Genomic DNA, 19,986 nt, shown 5'->3' with positions numbered 1-19,986 from the left:
GGGAAGACAGAAATCAAAAACACTTTTGCCTTTTCTCTGCCATCATTTCCCCTAAAAAGCTAAATAAAGCAAACAGATTTCTGTGGCTTAACAAAAGTTTTTGCTTTTTCTTTTTAGTGTGTAACTGTGGACAGACTTCATTGAGCTCTTTAAACACACTTTCATGCTTACAACATTGCAGGAATCATACACTGATTTCACTAAAGCATTTGTATTTTAGTTGTTTGGCATCTTCTCACGAGACACTCAGTTTCCCTCTTGGGCCCACCTGATGCATCTAAAACCATCCTCGCAGTCACATTTCATATCAGACGTACTGGTGCAGTTCTGAACCACTTTAAAATGAAACTCTGAGAAAGAGTGAAATAGAGATTATTATAAAGAATACTCTAGAACATAGAAAAGCATTTCCTTTGTGACACTTTCATGTCAGCTTGATGGCATTGCATTTTTTAGAGAGCATAAAGATTTCCAGGAATATTTTCAAACCTGTTCATATTAGACAAGTTTTGCATATTCATGGCAACTTGAGAGGAACTTGTTCTCAGAATGATCTGATAATAACGGGAGCCAGAGCTAAGATTACAGATCCTGTCAGCTATTTTTTTTCTTTTGTTTTTTAATGGCTGCGGTAAAGTTGTTTGCTTTGACACTGGTCATTTTGCCCACTGTTGGTTTGAGCTTATCTGACATGAGAATTCAAAGTGTTCTTCTCGGTACTTACTGGTTGGGGTTGGGTCTGGCATCTTCTCACAAGACAAGCAGTTCTTTTTGTCATGGGCCCACCTGATGCATCTAAAACCATCCTCGCAGTCACATTTAATATCAGACGTACTGGTGCAGTTCTGAACCACTTTAAGATGCAACTCTGAGAAAGAGTGAAATAGAGATTATTATATGGAGTAGTCATCACAGTACATGTGGAGTTACTATTAATGGTTTATCAGCTTTTTATAGAAACCCAGAGATCACGGGTATATCAAAATCCTGATGAAATCATTAAAGGTGGAAATGAAAACTTTCTTTACTAGGGTTGCAGTCTCCAAAGCAGAGATGGCATTCATCTTCATAGTTCAAGTCAGTTGTGTAACTTCCAGCAGGACAGTGTTCACATGTTGTACAATCACTCTGATACATACCTGTGAGAACAGAAAAAACAAGAGGAAAGACTTGCTGACTCGGAGTGAGTATCGGTGAAGGATGTGGTCATACTGCACGAACTCAGCCTGCGTCATTTTTCATCAATGCAGAAAATCAAAACAACACACAGACAAGAAAGAACCATACTTCACACCACGGTACCTAAACGAGATTCATATTTCTGAGTAAATGTAAACTGATGAACAGAATTTTAAAAATATTAATAGAAGCTCACATCAAGTTATCACACATTTCCTACCTGCAGGACAATATTTACACCCTCTCCCACCAATGTTGTAGGTGTTCTGTGGCTGTCAACACAGATAGATATTAATCACTAAAATGAAAAAGTCCTCATTAACTCATCATCCATGCCACATTCACTCATGTCAACTATTTTTCTTATTTGATAAAAGTGTATGCAATAATTAAGGCGACTGGGTTAAAGAAAAAAAGTCTTACTGTGGGAAAGCTGAGCACCAACTGTGTGGATAACATCAGGAGGGCCACAGAGTATTGCACCAATCCCATTCTGTGGACAGATGTGAACACTACTGCGAAAAGGCCAAGGATCAAAATCTATAAAAGCTAACGCAACTACCAAGTTAATATCACAAATAAAGGTTATTACAATAAAACAATAAATGTCAAAATTAAAAGAAAAAGGAAATCTTTTCCTTCAGTATCATGTTCCTGTTGTTCAACTTCTGTTGTTTTTGCTAACTTCCTCAAAGTGTGCCCCACCCTTTTGTCTTTTTGTATCTTTCTCTGTCATCTTGCTGAACATCTGTGTTATTCTTTCTTTACCTGGTTACATATTGCTGCTTCCCACACTCCGACCCCTACCAGCCTGCTAAAACTGACTAACATTTATGCATCAAGTCTGGAAACCTTCACAAACATATTTAAGTACATTTGTTTTTCTTTTACTGTTTAATTTAGCTGTAAGCCAACTGTTGAGTTGATTATATATTAATATGGCAACATTTTCCATGTTAAATATTTGTAGGTTTTAAAGTGTTTTAAGCGCTTTATATTTCCAAATTGAAGTCCTGGAAAAAATCCCTGTTTTTCCATGTAAAATGTAAAATTTGAAATAAGGATAATCAAGTATAAAGGATAAAGGTGTTAACAGAGGAACACTTCTTTTAGGTTTTGAGTTTAATGTTAAGATGGATAGGAAGAGTAAAGAGAAAGAGTTTGTCTTTCTCCAAAATTTCATGAAGTGGTTACTTAACGAGATTTGGATGATTCTCTCTTTCATTTTTTTTTTTATCTGTAATGCTTCAGGGTCTTTATCTTGGTATAAAGTGCCTTCAGATAACTGTTAGAAAAAAACTGTTGAACTTAATACAGGGAAAAAACTGCACGCCTTGTTGCTCAGTTGCATCTTTTATTCATTCATCCAGCGTCTCTCGACATATTACATACAGCAGCTCTGCAGTGAAGCCTTTTCCAGCCAAAGTTACTTTTTCTTGATGTTTAAAGCTGCAAAGTCACACATTTGGATTTTAGATCAATAGTTCTGACTCTGTGGAATAATTTTCTTTAAAAAATTTGGTAAATAAGTTTTTCTGTTGTGTGAAGACAGAAAACAAAAACTCTTTTGCTCTCATCTGCCATCATTTCCACCGTGGAGTCTTCATTCAGCTCTGTTCTTTAAACACGAATATATATTCAAAGCTATATTTCTGTTATGCATATAATATCAAAGCCATCATTTCACAAAAGCATTTGCATTTCCGTTCATCTTCCTGAACTGAGATATTTTTACACTGACTTTACTTGGCATACACTCATAAAGAAACAGCGTAACTGGGAAAGAAAACCTAGATGATCATCAGATTCTGAATTTTTCACGTGGTCACCATGAAAACACAAAAGTCATTTTGTTGGCGTTGAACTGCTTGAGACAATATGAGATTTTACAGTTTGATCCTTCTTAATGTTGTGCATCTACCCCGGTAAGAGTCTTCTTAAAAACACTCGCTGGTCAGACAGAAGGCCCATAAACATACACACTGGCACATGCATACACATAAATTCACTCAGTGCGTTAAAGTGTAACGGTACAAAGAGAGACGGTGTTTTATGCCTTTAACAATGCACCCGACGCCTGATCTTTTCAGAATGGCGCTCAGCTGATTACAACTGCAACACATGCATGAGCTAAACTGCACCCTACTGCTGAAACAAGTTATTTCACCTGGTTCATCTACACAGAAGAAACAACACCATTTAAAACAGTGTCTGATAATAGAGTTGTGATGGAGGGGGCGTCCACCTGACAGCTGTGCGCTGTATGTGTTTTCCTACGAAGGAACATGTAGGTTAAATATGCCAATAGACATAACTAAAGTAAAAATGAGGTATGTGATGCGTTCACCAACGACATTTTTTTTCATAAGGAAAGGAAAACTAAATAGAACAAATCATCCATTTTCAGCAGGTCAGCATATTTTGTTTTTCAGGTTAGACTACTGATTGTTTCTTATGGTACAGTTTTGCTTTGCTCTTCTTTTCTATGTGCAAAACGTAGGTTCACTTCTATACATCAAGCACCTTGGTGAAATAGCTTCAGCAGCTATGTTTAGTCTTTTTTTAAGCAATTTCCTGTTGATTCACAATCTAAATATTATTTTGGCACTCGGTGACTAACTTACATTATTACATGACAGCCTTTTTGTTTTTCCACTATCCTCAAAGTGATTCTGCTCAACCATGCAGCTTTACTCAAAGATACAGCCTTCACTCTAATCTATAATAATAAGCATTACTGCTAAAAAAATAAAGATTATTAACAACACTTACATGACCCTTGAGTGACTCTATCATCCAGTACTTTTAGTTGGTCTTTGAAGTGCAACAGACAGAGACTACGGTTACGTTCAAAACTAAAAAACAACCTCCCAACACTGTGGTCATTGCTCCCTCACCTTTCCCGAAAACTACAAAGTTCAAAGCAGACTACGGTGTTTGTGGGATTTCAGATGTGACTCATATGAAATGATTGGAGCTCCAACATCGTCAAGATGATCAATGTGTGAACTGTCTGTGAACAGCAGGGTGGTTTGGTCTGCTTAAGGCTGACACCAAAACGATGGTGATATAGACATGCGACTTACTACGGTGACTATGTTGTATTATTGTTAAAAGTTTCTGCACCTGCACAGGAAATATAAGCTAATTCGACCGTTTATTTACAGATTTAGGGTAAACGAATGTGTCCAAATGAATCAAGGAACAAATCAGCCTCTGCTGTGTCACAGATGTAGCTCGCAGGTTACGGAGGCCAAAATCTTGATTTCATTGTTTGGACTGTTTGCTTTTGCCATGTTATCCTTGACTAAATTCTGTATAATTGTTCTTTGTCAATGCATATCTTCTCCCACATCATTATAGAAACAGTCTTCTTGCACCAAATCGACCAGCTCAGTGGTCAGACGACTACTACAAATTTTTACGTTTTTTCAAAATATTTAAGAATTTGTCATAAAAATCCTGATGAAAAATCTGCCAGGAGGCCCACAGTTTAACTTATAGCCAACATATTACTGCCATTTTTCAAACAATGTGGTCCTCAAAGCGAACACATGTACACTTTCTGAACTGGAGGCATCCGAGTGAGAGGAGTGACATTCAACTTTCCCAATTAACTCCTGTTATATTTGATCAAGGGCTTCAGGAGAAGAATAGAAAGCAACTCTTATATCATCTGATTTAAGGCTTAGGAACACAAAACACCACAGATCTGAAGAGCAACTTCTCAGGATTTTAGTTATTTTTTCAAATCACTTTGAAATGACTTGAAGTTTTAAGGTTTTTACATACATTTCCCTTGTTATCCAGAAAACACCTCACTTTATTGGAAGGAGGCCTGTTGGTAGTCAAAGACTCAACTCTGTTGCTCCAGTAAAAATGCACATAATGTTTGCGTTTTTCTGATTTTCTTCTGTATCTTTAACTTTTCATTTATTGCCTCAGGTTTGCTTTGCCTGTGATTCTATTATCGTTTATACAAGAGATATGGTGAACAGTTAATGCAGCTGCAAGCCACTAAAATGCTCTCTCGCGGCTTTTTATTAAACCTACGTGTGGATAAAGATTCAAATTCAAAAATTCAGTGTTATATTATTTTAAGACTGAAGCTTCATTGTTTCCTGGAAATATTCCTGTAAATGTGACTTTAACTTTTAGAGCTTCAGTGACCATAAAAGCAGATCAGAGAGGAGTTTATGACGCTTACATTATCCTTGTTTTAGCTCGTGTCCATTTGTGTAGAATGAATAAGTCATGCTATGTCTTCCTGTAACCACACTTACAGTCAGCTGACCCTAGGTCCTTCAACCTACTGAATCGTCACAAAATGAAGCACAATGACAGACTTCCTCGCTCAGTCAGTTCCATCTCACTTTCCAAAGTGTCCAGAAAAAGAAATGACTCGTCAAACAAGTACGTAAACATGGTGTTGCCGTAGTCACGTAGTCAGCGCCCATTGTATCGGTGTGGTCATGGATGCACTTGAGATCGTGTGACCACAGCCGCTGTTAACGCTGGAGTGAGCATGTGTCATGTTCTCCCATTGCTCGAGGAAGAAGGTGGAGATACCGACGGCTTGTCGTTTTCTCTCGCTTCACTCTCCTCAGCGGGTGGAGGCACAGCAGACGGACTGAGAGGGGCAGAAAGAGAAATGCATCATTTTTTCCAGTAGAAACTAAACTCGCTCTACCTGTGGGTTCGGTGGTTCGCTATAATTTTCATTAAAGGTTTTGATATAAAGTGCGATATTTTCAGATGGATAAATATTACGGCTTTTAGGTAAATGGAGACAGTTGGCATAGATTTTCAGGTAATAAAGTCCAGCCAGTTAAGCATAAAGCTTATTTATATTTAAAGCTAAATAAACATATAGTAAATAGTGTAGTCATAACTAAGTAATAACCATGTCTATCATGTGTATCAGGTGTATAAACAGGTAACAAATCAAAATAAAGAAAGTTGAAATAATATAATGCATTTTGACAAAAGGGGATTATAATAATAACTTTACTAGATACACATAATTAAAGCTGAATACACCTATACTGTAATGTTTTATAACCCATTTAATAAATGTTTATTTTAAATACAATATAAATTAGATATGCTGTATACACTGAAACTGCTCGAATAGTTTTTTTTTAAAGGAAGCTAAATAGATCAATAAAATCAACATCAAGTGTGTGTTTATGTGCGTGTGTACCTGTCTTCGCTCTGTGTGATGAGTCTCCTGCAGGTCTCCATCTGAACATCCAGGCCTCTCTTCATCGAGCACATCTCCATGTACTCGTGCAGGTGTCGGTTCATGTCGCTCTTAGCTGTGGCCAATTCCAGCTACAGTCAGAAAACTGAGAGTTAGACTAAATCACTCTAAGAATACATACGCATGCAATCAACAGCAATCTAACAGAGTCTCGGTCTCACTTCCTCACCCATGCAGAGAATATCAAAACAAATGTGAAAAAATAAGTGCATGCCTTTGCAAACAGACTCCCGTTACGTGAACGTTTGCTATTTCTTTTGTTTAACATGAGCACTTGTATAATCGCTCATTCAAAAATCAGTCACTAGTTATTGTGAAAATCTTCAGGCTACAACTGAACTGAAGTTGTAGCCTGCAGTTTAAAGTGAGTTTTCAAACTCAGACTGCAGACATTCTGAATGTGTTCTGGCACCAATTCATGTTTAAATATTTTCACACACTCAACTCCTTAAAGTTACTGATGGTGTTTAGAGCCTTGTGGATAGCTTGTTTGGTTTAGTCGCTGATTTCGGTGCGATAGTCAAAAAGGCAAAGTTTGACGGATGTGGTTTCTGTCAAGTTATAGCTGGAATTTAATAATCAAATGTAAAAAATTGGAAGGATCACAGCTTTATTACATAGTAAGTCACATTTAAGCTGGGTGAATGATGACTAGGGGGTAAAATAAAGACACTTAGGTTAAAAAAAATCTCAGTCTAAACATACTCTGACCAGCGTTTCCTCTCTCACAGTAAACAAACCCATGGCTGGTTTATAAGACAAGGACAGAGCTTAGTTAGTCCTCGACTACAACCTGTTTTCACTGAAGCCCTTCATTTAATTTTTCTTTTCTAGCCTGGAAGTAGGCTTAGTCAATGTCTGAGAAACTATCTGTCAAAGTTTAGAGTTAGACTCAGAGTTTGTTAAACCTGCTTTCTTGAACAACCCCCTGACTATGTGCAGCCAAACTGCTCAGGCTTACATAAACTCATCTAAAATGTATGAAAGATTAAATTCAGCAAGGCAGGCTACTGCCCCTTTAAAACAAAGCATAGTATTTCACTTAATGTCATTATTTAGACATATTGTCTTGTGAATGCAAGACACAAAAAACAGTGCAGGAGACATAATGCATGCAGCAAAAATGAAAGAACAAACTGCCAGCATGTAGGATGAAGGAAGTTATTTAACATATAAAAGTACAGAGCAAGCGTCTGACCTCAATTTGGTCAATGGTCTCTTGGTATTCCTTCTCTCGAGATTTGAAAAGACATTCGGTGTCATTAATCACCTTTTCCAGACAGTCCTCCTGCTGAAGACAAACACGGACATGGAAATTTACATGCGATGAAAGGTAGTTATAATCGGTTTAACGTGTGCATCATCAGACATCACCGCAGACATAGAACCATCAAAGCACAGCTGTTGCAGTGCTCCCATCAGCTCACATTTCACTGACTTATTTCCCACAGGAGAAAGAGCAGACTTTTCAAAGCGCACACAGCTGGTAAATGAAAACAAATACCTACATGCATTTCTTGGAAACAAACACCATGTACGCTAAATACAGGCTGGATTTGTGCGAGTGTTGTTTTGTTGCCTGAATTGGCCCGGCCACAGCAGAGCACCGAAGGGCAGCAGACTGAGCTTTGAAGGACTCCACTCTGCCTACTGTTCTGGATAAAGTCCGCTTATAACCACACAAACAAAAGCTTCTTTGAAATCTGAAGCAATAATATCAAACCATGTGCACTTAGAAATTACAGTGCGCTTCCTCTACTTTATAAAACTCCTTTATGCAGTGACTTAAACAGTGTTTAAGCTGAAATTCTGAAACGTTTTTTTTAAAGTAACAATAGATGTCAGATGTCTCTTTATAACTGCATTCACTCAGGATGAACATCTGAGACATGGCTGAGAGAATTTAGTAATTAGCCATGCTCTCTGTTTTTGCGACAATGACAAAAATAGAGAAGCACACATGTGCCAATTAAAGAAACAGTTTATTTTTAAACTAAAGAACCAAAGAAAGAACTTAAACTAGCCATGGGATGTGTATTCAGTATTGCCAGCAGTGTGAGAGAGTGCGTGAGTGAGGAAACGGCATATGCAATGTTGTCTCGTGCCATGCAACAAACCAAGATGCAACCAAAATCTCAGAAGTGTCTCTGGAGAGGAAAGCCACGCTGGCAGCTGAGCTCTGAGGGCGTTTGTAGAGCACACTGGGCCCAGGTGCTGCCAATCGTGTTAATTAGTCGGCACCTGCAGTACACGGGTGCTACACAGGCGGACTGAAATGCAGGTGGGGTGAGTGGGTTGTCTTGTGATGTTATCTGTGTTTCATTTTTTTTTTGTTTTCCCTGCACCTTTTGCAGGTGCACGACAATTCAGAAACTCAATTTCACTGAAACCTGAAAGGATGATGAGATGCCAACATATAGTAATGAAAATTGTTCCGTCTTTCAGAAAGATCGACATTTACGGTCACGTGAAAAACAAAAAGAAAGAACTGCACAGCCCTGTGAAAAACAAAGTACCTCGTGTGAATGAGCAGACTGGATGACCACCTTTAGCACAAATAACCTTAAGTAATTGTTTTCTATATGACATTCTGTCTCTCATGTCCCTTTGGGGGAATTTTAGCCCACTCTTCTTCAAAGTGTTGCTTCAGTTTATTGAGGTTTGAGGGCACTTGTTTATGCACAAGTGTCTAACATCCCAGACCTGAGTCTGGTTGAGGTCTGGACTTTGATTGCGCCACCTTTAGACTTTGATTTTACAGATTTGCTGCTGTACATGTCCTGCTGGATGACCCAGTTTGGGCCAAGCTTCAGCTGTCAGACAGATGGCCAGATTTGACTCTAGAATACGTTGGTATGCAGAGGAGCTTATGGTCGACTCAGTAACTGCAAGGTGCCCAGCTCCTATAGCTGCAAAACAAGTTCATGTCACCCCCCACCCCACTGTTCCAGAAGTCTTGTGGTTTGTTCTGATTCAACTTTGCAAAACCAAGCTGTGCTACAATGGTTAAAGAGAATAGGCTTTCTCCTGGTAACCCTTACAAACAAGCCATACTTGTTGAGTCTTTTTTTTAATGGTACTGTCATGAACTTGAACATTTAATATGCTAAATGTGGCCTGTCGAGTCTGAAAAGTAGTTGCAATCTGCCAGAGCACTGCACAGTCAGCACTTGGGGTGAATTTGCTCTGAGCTTCTGGGAACACTGCGGCAGTGTACTTAGTTTTTCACAGAAATGAATAGAGCCTTGTGAAAAAGTGCTTTCTCACATGACTGCATGTGTCAGCTTACTAAGTGAGGTCTATAACTGGTGACCACAGATATCTGTCGATTTCAGTAAAACACAGGCTTGTTTATGCTGTGTGAATGTTTTGCAGAAAACAGTGATGATGGGGTAACTTCTGACAGTCATAATCCCTTGCAATTAGTATTTTTAATATGCCACAACGATGGCTAAAGGTAAATCTTTCAATTTTTCAGCTTTTTTGAAGCCTCTATATGTTCATAAATTAGCTCCTCTCTGGTAGCCACAGCTATATTTCTAACAACTTAGAGCTTTAAATCTTCACAGAGAGTTCTCTCAGTCTTAAACTTGTGTGACTGCTGCCTACCTCTCCCGGTGGGTGGGTGGGATCTGGAGGCAAAGTGCATCCTGGGAAATCCTCCCAAAGCAGCAGCGTCTCTTCAGTCTCCTCCCACGCTAGACTGTCACAGTCATCCTCAAACTCACATTCACGCCTGAAATTTTTTTTTAAAAAAGTATCAATGCACACATACAAATGCACATGGCCTGAAAAGACGACTCAGATTACAGTAATTACATCTGCAGACCACTCACAGCTGGTTTAGCATCCTCTGCATCTCCTCATTGATCTGATTAGCAGCAGATCCACAGTGCTCCTCATCTTTAACCACTGCTCCGTCACTTTCGGAGGTGCTGACGGGCTCGTCACACTCACTCCCATTAAAGGACAGAGGGGTTTGTTTACGGCGGCAGTTTAGCGATGGTTGGTTATTAGGAACCTGCAGAAAAGTTTGGGATTAGAGGATCAGACTAACAAGTAGACACTTGCTAAAAGCAGATAAAAAAAAGAACCAGAGATGATGAGATTAAACAGTTTTACCTGATACATTTGGATGACGTCTTCACAGTTCCTCTGCTGGGCCACATCGCACAAGCGAGCAGTGATGTCGATCCTGCGGCAGATGTCCATGTCCACCTTCATCGCTTTCTCCTGGATTTTGCTGTCCAAATCTGACAAATTCTACAGAGAGGATGGATATGGGAACTGTTCAGCATCACTGGAAAACTGTACCAATAAGACTGATTATGACATAATAGTAGCACCATTTTCTTATACAGCACCCTAAAGATAGAAAATAAGACCCCTGAAAACTCAGGGGTCACCAATCCTCAGTCGTTTGGTACCAGACCATGAGAGTTGAGGCTCAGTTGTGAAATTTATGGTTTTCGGGGGTTTTTTATCGTTAACTCGGTTTCCCTGGGTCTTTTCCCGCGTTGTAGTTGTGCGTCTTATTTTGAAAGAAATATTTATGCATTACCATAACGACCGGAGAGCATTAAGGGACAGAGAAGAGGATGTTACTCTCAATGTTGTTGGCGCATTTCAGTAGGACGCTGTTAATAAAGTTACAGAATTACAAGGTTGGGCACCGCTGCTGTAACTAAAGCAAGCTGTTTCACACATGGACTTGGAGAATCCTTCCTCGGGAAATCTCCTGATTGGTTTACGTGGAGGTACTGCAGAGTGTGCGGGATGCAGAAACCATGACGACTACTCGCTAGCTATGAATTCACTGGACTATAACCTGCAGTACTCTCACGTCAGCACAAATTGTTGCATTTGGACAGCAGACTTTACACTATGGAGTTGGCAGGTTAAAGAGTTGGGTTGGATGTTTGCGTTCTCACAGCCACGTTTATCCAGGTGATGTCTAAAAAAAAGTTCAGGGCTTCAGTGTGAAAGCAGCTTATAAGGACAAACTACCAAGTGAATGCAGAGGGACATCTGATTACTGTAAAGAGCTAAAACTGTTTGTGATTATTATATGAATGTATGAGCTTACATTGCTCAGGAGCCCTTTGAAGACAACCAGCTCCGTATTCAGATGCTGGACCCTGCGAACCAGCTCGTCCTGGCAGCCTTCGCTCTCCTGCAGGTCCTGCACACGCAAAAGAAGTCATAATGAGCAAATGCACTTAACCACAACTCTCTTTACTGTAGTTTTTGGGTCACATTGTGCAAAAAGATTTTATCTGCAAAGAGCACATTCAAATCCTAAATGCATAATCACTTCTGGGAAGCTCTAAATGAGTCTGACATCATGGTAACCCTCAAAGTCTCCCCGCTGATTTATTCACACGTGCTGCAGTTACAATACTCGAGAAGCATTTTTTTTACCCTTTTGTGGGCTTAAAGTGCGGTGGTATTTCCTGTCAAATTGGGTCAGGTAAAGATTCCTCGCAATGGGGCACATGCTCAAAAACACATATACAGGAAACCACTGGGCTTAGAATGAGACCTTTGCCATGAAGTCAACATTTGGGGGGTAGGAGGCATTCGTTTTGGGGGCTTTATCTGTCATCACAGTGGTATTCATATTCTCGCTCTTAACTGTTACTGCACAAAAAAAGATGAATGTCACGGCTACTCTTCATCACATGTGTCTACATGTAGACTAAAAGCAGACTTCAATCAAACACTAATGCTAATCAAGCCAGAACTGTTAGACAGCATACTGAGTATTCATTTAATTTTTCAGCATTTCACTTTGGCTATATATAAACTAAATTATGCCATAATGAATGGTTTCATTGTGGGGAAATGTGTTTATAAGGACACAAGTGCAAGAAATACAGTAATTGCAATTTGATGGTTGGCGACAGGCAGATATAAATACAACTTTCATGTCCTTAAATCCATTTTGGCACTGTTAGCAGTGGATGGTTAAGGGGTTTCAGGAAAAAAGCTAATCAATTAAAAGAGAGTGCACTAGCATTGGATGACTCATTGATAGCAGCTAAAGAAGCTAATAATCATTGCCAGCACAGAGAAAGAGGTATGTGCTTGGCAAGATCAACAAACAGCTGCAGCACAATCTATATTTAACCAAACTAATCCGCCCTACTTCTCTCACTTTCATGAAACTATTTAACCTTTAACATTATTGTAAAGACGCCAGCGCAGCCTTAGCTAAAGCGTGTCATGCAGCATAGAATTAAAAATTTAAAGCGAACGGATATGTATTAAAGACGCGTGTGTGTGTGAATGTTTGTTAATTCTGTCACTTCAGAGAACTCACATCAGTTTTCTGAGGACTGCCTGACAGCAACTATTGCGGGTACTTGCCAAAATCTAACCTCTGCCTTCATAATAACATATAATCATTTATAATATCGAGACTTTCAGTCCCCACAGTGGGACTATATAAACAGATTTATGTTCCCCCATCTTGAGAAATACAAGAACAGACAAAAAAAAGGGTACATAATGTTACCTCCTGTAAGTCTGCAATCTTCTGTTGCAGATCCATCCTCATAGTGTATTCCTCTTCCCATCTAGGAGACACAGAGATAAGTTTAAGAAAGACAATAATCTTCTAGTTCATGTCTTCTCGGATACAGAGATCAGAGACAAAGAACAAAACATAAATTAGGTCTTCATCAGCTCTTGACATTTATAAAAGCAGACAATGCTCCTGTGAATCAATTAATTCAGGTAGTTGAAAGGCTAAAGGGGCTAAAAGTCCATTTAAAATGCACCTCTAACTGCAACAATCACATTCTTGATGATTCATTACATCAAGTAATTCAGCAATCAAGGATCAACCAAACAAAACACACTTTCGACAGGAGATGGATAACAAGTTGCTTAGCAGCAGCAATTTACTCTGCACTCACTGCTGAGCACCGCCTACCTAAAAGTGGAATTAAATCTGTGCTGTAACACTTTAACAGGCGCTGGTGTAGATAAAAGGCTGAGAAGGCAACCACATGCTGCAGGGTTAAATGCAGTTGCCTGACTTCAGCTCTGACCTGAGGCCCTTTGCTCAGTCTTCCCAGTTTCCAGGCAAAATGCCTAAAATAACTAGCATATGTGTGACCAGACATGTAGTAAAAGTAAGTAAAGCTGTATTAGCATCTCCAGTTTGTTTGGAGTCTCCAATTTGTTTCAAACTAAATGTGAAACATGGTCACCGTCTTGGTTTTGGTGTTGATTAATGGCCAGAAAAGTGTTTTTGCAGAGTATTACATTGTTACAGTGAAGCTGACCTTTGACCCTTCATCAATTTCACCAATTTAATTACTGTATGAAATATTGTTATTTTATAATAAGTGAATGGGATGGTTGTCCTGATACAGACAACCTGAAAATATTTTCTATCTCCACTGGAATCCGTCCCATAAACAAATTTTTAATTTCTAAATCATCAAAATTTACATTACATCTTTTTTTCTTTAAATGGTAAATGGCCTGTATTTATATAGCGCTTTACTAGTCCCTAAGGACCCCAAAGCGCTTTACATATCCAGTCATTCACCCATTCACACACTGGTGATGACAAGCTACATTGTAGCCGCAGCCACCCTGGGGCGCACTGACAGAGGCGAGGCTGCCGGACACTGGCGCCACCGGGCCCTCTGACCACCACCAGTAGGCAACGGGTGAAGTGTCTTGCCCAAGGACACAACGACCGAGACTGTCCAAGCCGGGGCTCGAACCGGCAACCTTCCGATTACAAGGCGAACTCCTAACTCTTGAGCCACGATCGCCCCGATTTAAAGGTGGACATGGTCCAGGAAGGTCAGTAAATTGATCCTCAGCTCTTCCTGTCCATGTCTTGAAGTATCCTTGGGTAAGATACTGAACCCCAAGTTAGTGTGGGTGTAAATATTTGATAAAAATGCTTAGGCACAGATAAAAGTACTGTGTGAATGAGACTTGGAGCGCTCAAATTAAGTAGATAGGCTGTCATTTATCTGCACAAAAAAGTACAACTAGATTTCAGTATAAGTGTTTGAGTCTCACACTAAAATCAGTTTACTGCAGTTATATTAAAGATAATAAAAAAGGTGTTCGACTGAGTGAATCACCGATCCCTCACAGGCCAACTCGCTGATGCATCTCAGACCATTGTGCCTGTGAATCTGATCTTTAACACATTTAAAAGCCTGAGCAGAGACTACTGCATATGTGATCACAATTTCTGTGATTTCATACCACAAGGGGAATTTCACTCACTGCAGTCTGCAGCCTCTTATAAAAAAGCTGTTTAAAATGCAGAATGCTGCAGTACAAGAATCCCTACAGGGAATACTAAATCTGAAATAAACTGAGTCATGAAACAGGGGTTGTTGTTGTCATAGCAGGTGCTTGTTAGATCAGTAAGGAGAGCGCGCACAGAAAACTGAGAGGCACTTCCTTCTGCAAGCCAAGCCCCCCTCCACCAGTTACATCTTGCAGTGCATGCTGCATTGCAGATACAGTATGGAGTGTAGAGAGGACGATGGTGCGCAGTGGAAGGAAGAGAGTGTGAGAAAGGAAGAAAAGGTGCGACTGTGTCGGTTTTAAAAGAGAAAGAAAATATGAGCTAGAGTGTGTGGTTGGCAGAGAGAGGGGTTTTTTGGCAGTGACAGAAGGAGGGTAACGGGGGAGAGACAGTTGTCCTTGAAAAAAATAAAAGAACAGTGCAGAGAGCTAGAGGAGGGTAAGTCTGAAAATTAAAATACACCACAAGCTGCTTTAGGTTGCAGTAAAGGTAAACAGATATAATAAAAAATAAGATAACAAGCATTACATTATAAAATGGTATTAATATTTTAAAAGCTATGTAATAGCCTGAATCTGAGAGAATAAGTTTCGCATGAAGAAACATTTTGTGACGTCCTCATTTGTCCTGACTGAAGGGGGCTGCAGAGACCCCTCAAAACAACTCATTAGGGGAGGAAAAGACTTTGAGAGGGACAAAGTGTGTGAAACCCCTCAATTCACAAATAAAATGTATATATGTCTGGACAGCAGGCTGGGAAATGACGCACACTAGTGTCTCTACAGACAGAGAAAGCAAGCGTCTCATCTGTCTCACACTCTCTGGATTGTTAAAGTCGTCAATGTGCTTCATACACAAAGAGCCCACTATACTGTGCTCAGGATCTCCGCTGTGAAGAATGCATGGCTGCTCAATTGGATATAATCTGAGGGAATTTAATGATGAATGCGCAAAGGACCTTTTTGGAGTTAACAAATAATTACAAATAATACACAATCCACCAAAGCTGTCGGACAAACTTCAAATTTACAACAGGATTTATGCAGTTTTAGATGTTATTGCTAAGCTTTCTGGAGAAAAGACCAATCACATTGTTCCATATTAGCGATTAAGTGATTGGCCACATACACAGACAGCTGTCTTTCTAAAATGGAGATCAAAGCATCCATATTTGAACTGGTGATGTCATCAGATAAAGTCGCATGAGCTCACAGCAGCAACTGTGGATTACACGATCTCATATTCTCAGCAACGGTTAATCCTCTTCTACTCATCCATCTCACTTTCACAGAATAAGAGTTGATGCTTGTTGTTCTGCATCAAAACCCTCAGATATTTAGTTGATTGTTGATAAGCTACAACCAGTAAATGTTCAACATAAAAGATTGGTTCTTACTTGAAATGGGGCTCATAGCCAAATCTCCCATAAATAATTAGTTCACTTAAATGTTGGTAAATGAGGCTGTAAGTAATAAGTCTCGACATAATATCCAAAAATACAATCCTGAATTCTATTTTCACATTTCCTCTCTGAACTTCTCTCTAGATAAAATCATTACTGCCTTTCAGCATAAAACATGATGGCTCTCCATATGAGTGACCACATGTTAATAAAATCCAAATAATATACTAACCTGCTAATATTTTCTTGCAGAACATAATGTGACAAAAAAAAACAAAGATGGGGCCATTTTTTTTCTTTAGAAAATGGTGTCATCGCACAGTTTGTCCAGCTCAGACTCCACAGTTTAAAAACACTCAGATAAATGTCTGCAGCACTTGTGTAAGGACATCTACAACAACACATTCTTGGAAAGATAATAAACAATGAGACATTATCTTCTCTTTAAACATAAAAGAATGGGTGTTTATGTGTATTATTTAAATAATATTTGCTAATATGTAACTCTAAAAGCTGATACTGATGTTGGCATCTGACCCATAAAACGTGTACAAACTGAGCTAAATGTTTGGACGACCACTAAGCTTTGACCTCGATTCTACTTCATGTTTGTCCCCTGAGGTGTTAATATTTTTTAGTGTATTTTTAGTGTATTTGTAGCAGCAGCACCTGCCTCTGTGGTTAGTCATGTGATGAATGCAGTTCCAGGCTTGAAGTGATCGATGTAGAGTTTTTGTGCTGACTCTGTGGTGTAGCAGGAGACAGCTGGTCTGCAGCTGTTCTGCTCACTTCTCCAAAGTAGAGCATTACATACACTCAATAAAGCTACAGAGCAATCACAAGATTTATTTATTTTTTAAATAGCCCTGAAGGAACTGCAATAAAAGGTTTGGTCCATTTACCTGCGTTTATACTCATCTCTCTCCCTCTTCACTTTAGCCAGGACATTGTACAGGGCTCTTATCTCGGGGGTGATGGTGTCAATCTGGACACCAACTCCATCCGGGTGCACCCAGGATACTCCTGGGCTGGTCAGACGCTCAGCACCGGGGCCGAACTTGCGGGTGTGGTTGTAAGACCAGATTGTGCCCGGAAGGAACCGTGGAGGAGGGTTGGTGGAGGCTCCCGGACCTGTGCTGTTGTTAGTTCCCGTTTTAGAGCCAGATCCCGGGGAGTCCACACGGGGGGAGGATAGGCTGATGGTGATGGCTGGGTTGCAAGCGGCATTTGTTTGTGTTGCACTCGAGTTTTCAGAGGCTGCAGGTGGCAGGGCAGGCGCGAGAGGCGTTGTGAACAGTGTCGTAGGCCTCCTGGCCGAGTTGTTGGTGTTGTGGAAGGGCAGGGAGCCGGGCCTAAGCTGTATCGTTCCGACAAATCCCGTCTGCACGCTTACCTCCTGGGTGTGCGCTTGGTTCTCACAGCATCCACCTTTGCAGCCCTTGTTGGCGTCCAGCGCCTGCTGGAGCTGCTTCTCCAGAATCTTATTTCTGCGCTCTAATTCGTGCACTTTAGCCAAAAAGCATCTGAAGCGCAGGTTGAGAGTTTTGAGGACGCTGATGTTGGAGCCCAGGTCGTTTCTGAGAGCCATCGCAGCAGGGGGATGCGGCACAGGGCGGTGCTGATAGTGGCTGCTGTGATGGAGATAAGGTGAAGACTGAGAGGGTGCGGTGAAGTCAGGCCCCGAGCCGGGCTGCTCACCCAGCAGAAGGGAATCCGGGTCCGGTGCACCGAAAACAGCGTCGGGAAGGAGACCTGAGGGAGAGTCCGGGTGTCCGGGCGCCTGGTTCTGCTGCGGATGCTGTTGGAGATGCGGGTTGGCCCCCAACAAAGGATTCATGCTATGGTATGGAAAACTGAATCGCTGCAGATCTGGCATGAACACGGACAGGAACTGGCTTGCTACAACAGAATATTGTTATAATATAGATAATATCTGACACCCAGGAACGGCGTGTGCGTAAAACGCCTATGGCCCCGTTCACTTGGTTATATAACTGTTTATAAATAAGAATCTTATCCTTAAAGCCCAAAGGTCTTAACGTCGGCTGATGGATCAGTGCTCTCTGACGATCCACAGAAAAAAAAACAGCCTAAATCAGGACAGATGGATTTGGAAGAAGACTACAGAACACCGGACGTGCGCCTCAGCGTGATGCTTTGCAATAATAAATGTAAAATAAATGAAGAAAAAGCCGCAGAGCATGAATGAATAAGAAAGAAATCCGGCGTCTCCGCGTTACTGAAGTTCTGGCAACAAGCTGTGACCGCAGGCAGGAGAGAGCGCTGCGGGATTGGAAGATCCGTCTGCCGTAAATACGCGAATAGAGGAGCCTTTATTAACTGTTTGCTTTCTTGTTCACATTTGAAATCATTAGCCACAGCTCCAAACAAAAAACATTAGAGGATTTAGTGAAACTGGACTGAACCGTGACGTCAGACCTGGAAATCACGCTTTCACTGTTTTGCGGTCATTTAAATTTAAGTTAGAATTAGTCCAGTTTTTTATTTATTTATTTTTTTAGAGTAATTCAGCATGTTTGTTTATTCTTATTAAATCTGATGGAGAGTTAAACAAGAAGACTGCTATCCAATTCGCCAGTTACATGCCTAAAATTACTGGTGTTTATGTTACTTATCACACTATAGTAGCAAAAAATAAATAAAAACACCTCCTCTGTGTAACCCACTATCTTTCAATGTGACCATAAAGCTAAATCACCTGAGTGGAGCACTGTGGGGTTAATAAGTCCCATTAGCTCAGGCATCCCTGAGGGGAGGATGGCCCTTTAGGACAGGTGGGAGGTGCAAAGGAGACAAAAGACACAAACTTACTGACATGCAGGGGTGCTTTATGCTTCAGGGGAGACACCAGGGAAGGGGGAAAAATATAAAAGCTTTGTATTTTTAAATAAATTTTTTTTTAAATTTTTTTTTTTACAACAGAAACCGGAGTTCGGTGGATCAGTTACATGGTGCTTCTTCCAGACAACCAGTGAGACTGAGAATTTATGGCAACAGAACAACTTAAAAGATCCTTTAACATCATGTATCACACTGTAACTCTAACATCTTAAAGTATAAATTTTAAAGTCATCCAAATCAGAGGGCAACACAGAGGTTTTCAGATATTTGTGCATGAGAGCAGACAGGGTCAGGCAGGGCTAACTTTGCATTGTATTTTCGTACCACTTGTCCATCGCTTTTATTAAAATAAATTTGCAGTTCACAATCAAACACTTTATTACATACAGAAAGTACAGTGTGATTTCTCCTGACATACTGAGTTGTGATCTGTAGACAAACTTTGGTTTTAAAAACGAGAGAATTGTGAATTTTGTTCCCCATCATAGATGGGTTTAGTTTGAGGTTAGGAGAAGGTGTCACCAATCTGCTGAGACAGATTTCAGGAAAGAGCTTCATAATCTTAGCTGAATGATGTGTTAGTATAGCTATATTGTGCATTGTTTGGCTCGGGTTCTCCTCACATTCCTCAGTTTTGTGAAAGACTGACAAACAAGAGGTTTGAAAAAAAAAAAAAAAAAAGGCAATCCAGAGCTATTAATGCCACTGTAATAGGATCAGGTCTATGTCAGAGATGCACAGGTGGAGTCTGGGTGTCCACATCCTCAATGATTTATCCTGGATTGTCAGCACCTCCATGTGAATCCAAAAGGCATCACAGCAGCTGCTTTCTGAGGCCTTACCATCCTCCAGGATGGCACCAGAGGAGCCAGACTTCCAGCAGAACTACTATTTAATTATTTAAATAAATAAATCCACACTTCATATGAGTGCTTTCAAGTCATTTTGTCATACTGAAACAAAATTAATTCAAGGAGTAGTGATGGTGCA

The 19,986-nt window shown here is 40.2% G+C and overlaps 2 protein-coding genes across 3 annotated transcripts; both read right to left on the bottom strand.

Annotated features, from left to right (window-relative positions):
* Nucleotides 1-92: 92 nt before the first annotated feature.
* Nucleotides 93-1,966, bottom strand: LOC309717767 (uncharacterized protein). The gene is made up of 6 exons (XM_082552587.1): nucleotides 1,948-1,966; nucleotides 1,603-1,672; nucleotides 1,400-1,451; nucleotides 1,029-1,139; nucleotides 725-868; nucleotides 93-350 (listed from the first exon to the last, which is right to left on the bottom strand). Exons 2-6 carry the CDS (start codon nucleotides 1,669-1,671, stop codon nucleotides 247-249), a joined length of 480 nt encoding a protein of 159 aa, XP_082408713.1. The 5' UTR covers nucleotide 1,672; nucleotides 1,948-1,966; the 3' UTR covers nucleotides 93-246.
* A 553-nt stretch (nucleotides 1,967-2,519) lies between these two features.
* Nucleotides 2,520-19,849, bottom strand: iffo1b (intermediate filament family orphan 1b). 2 transcript variants are annotated; one of them, XM_082551956.1, is made up of 9 exons: nucleotides 17,037-19,849; nucleotides 12,960-13,020; nucleotides 11,529-11,624; nucleotides 10,565-10,705; nucleotides 10,279-10,463; nucleotides 10,052-10,178; nucleotides 7,641-7,733; nucleotides 6,383-6,513; nucleotides 2,520-5,809 (listed from the first exon to the last, which is right to left on the bottom strand). In XM_082551956.1, exons 1-9 carry the CDS (start codon nucleotides 18,008-18,010, stop codon nucleotides 5,710-5,712), a joined length of 1,908 nt encoding a protein of 635 aa, XP_082408082.1. In that variant the 5' UTR covers nucleotides 18,011-19,849; the 3' UTR covers nucleotides 2,520-5,709. The 2 variants fall into 2 exon arrangements, with proteins under 2 accessions (XP_082408082.1, XP_082408083.1); XM_082551957.1 differs by having other exon boundaries at nucleotides 7,641-7,730.
* Nucleotides 19,850-19,986: the final 137 nt, after the last annotated feature.

The sequence above is a fragment of the Aulonocara stuartgranti genome, assembly GCF_965226115.1.
Source record: "Aulonocara stuartgranti genome assembly, chromosome: 11".
Taxonomy (NCBI): domain Eukaryota; kingdom Metazoa; phylum Chordata; class Actinopteri; order Cichliformes; family Cichlidae; genus Aulonocara; species Aulonocara stuartgranti.
Note: the sequence above shows the minus strand (reverse complement) of the source record. Positions and strands in the feature narration are given on the sequence as shown.

Bases quoted from the DNA above. Each gene is read 5' to 3' on its own strand.
- LOC309717767 (XM_082552587.1), bottom strand. From the start codon at position 1,671: ATGGGATTGGTGCAATACTCTGTGGCCCTCCTGATGTTATCCACACAG. The intron at 1,140-1,399 runs GTAGGAAATGTG...CTGTTCTCACAG, and splicing joins GTGTAAATATTGTCCTGCAG to GTATGTATCAGAGTGATTGT. The intron at 869-1,028 runs GTAAAGAAAGTT...ACTCTTTCTCAG, and splicing joins CTTTGGAGACTGCAACCCTA to AGTTGCATCTTAAAGTGGTT.
- iffo1b (XM_082551956.1), bottom strand. From the start codon at position 18,010: ATGCCAGATCTGCAGCGATTCAGTTTTCCATACCATAGCATGAATCCT. The intron at 7,734-10,051 runs GTAGGCAGCAGT...GTTTGTCTTCAG, and splicing joins CCACCCACCCACCGGGAGAG to CAGGAGGACTGTCTGGAAAA. The intron at 5,810-6,382 runs GTACACACGCAC...TGCCCCTCTCAG, and splicing joins ATCACACAGAGCGAAGACAG to TCCGTCTGCTGTGCCTCCAC.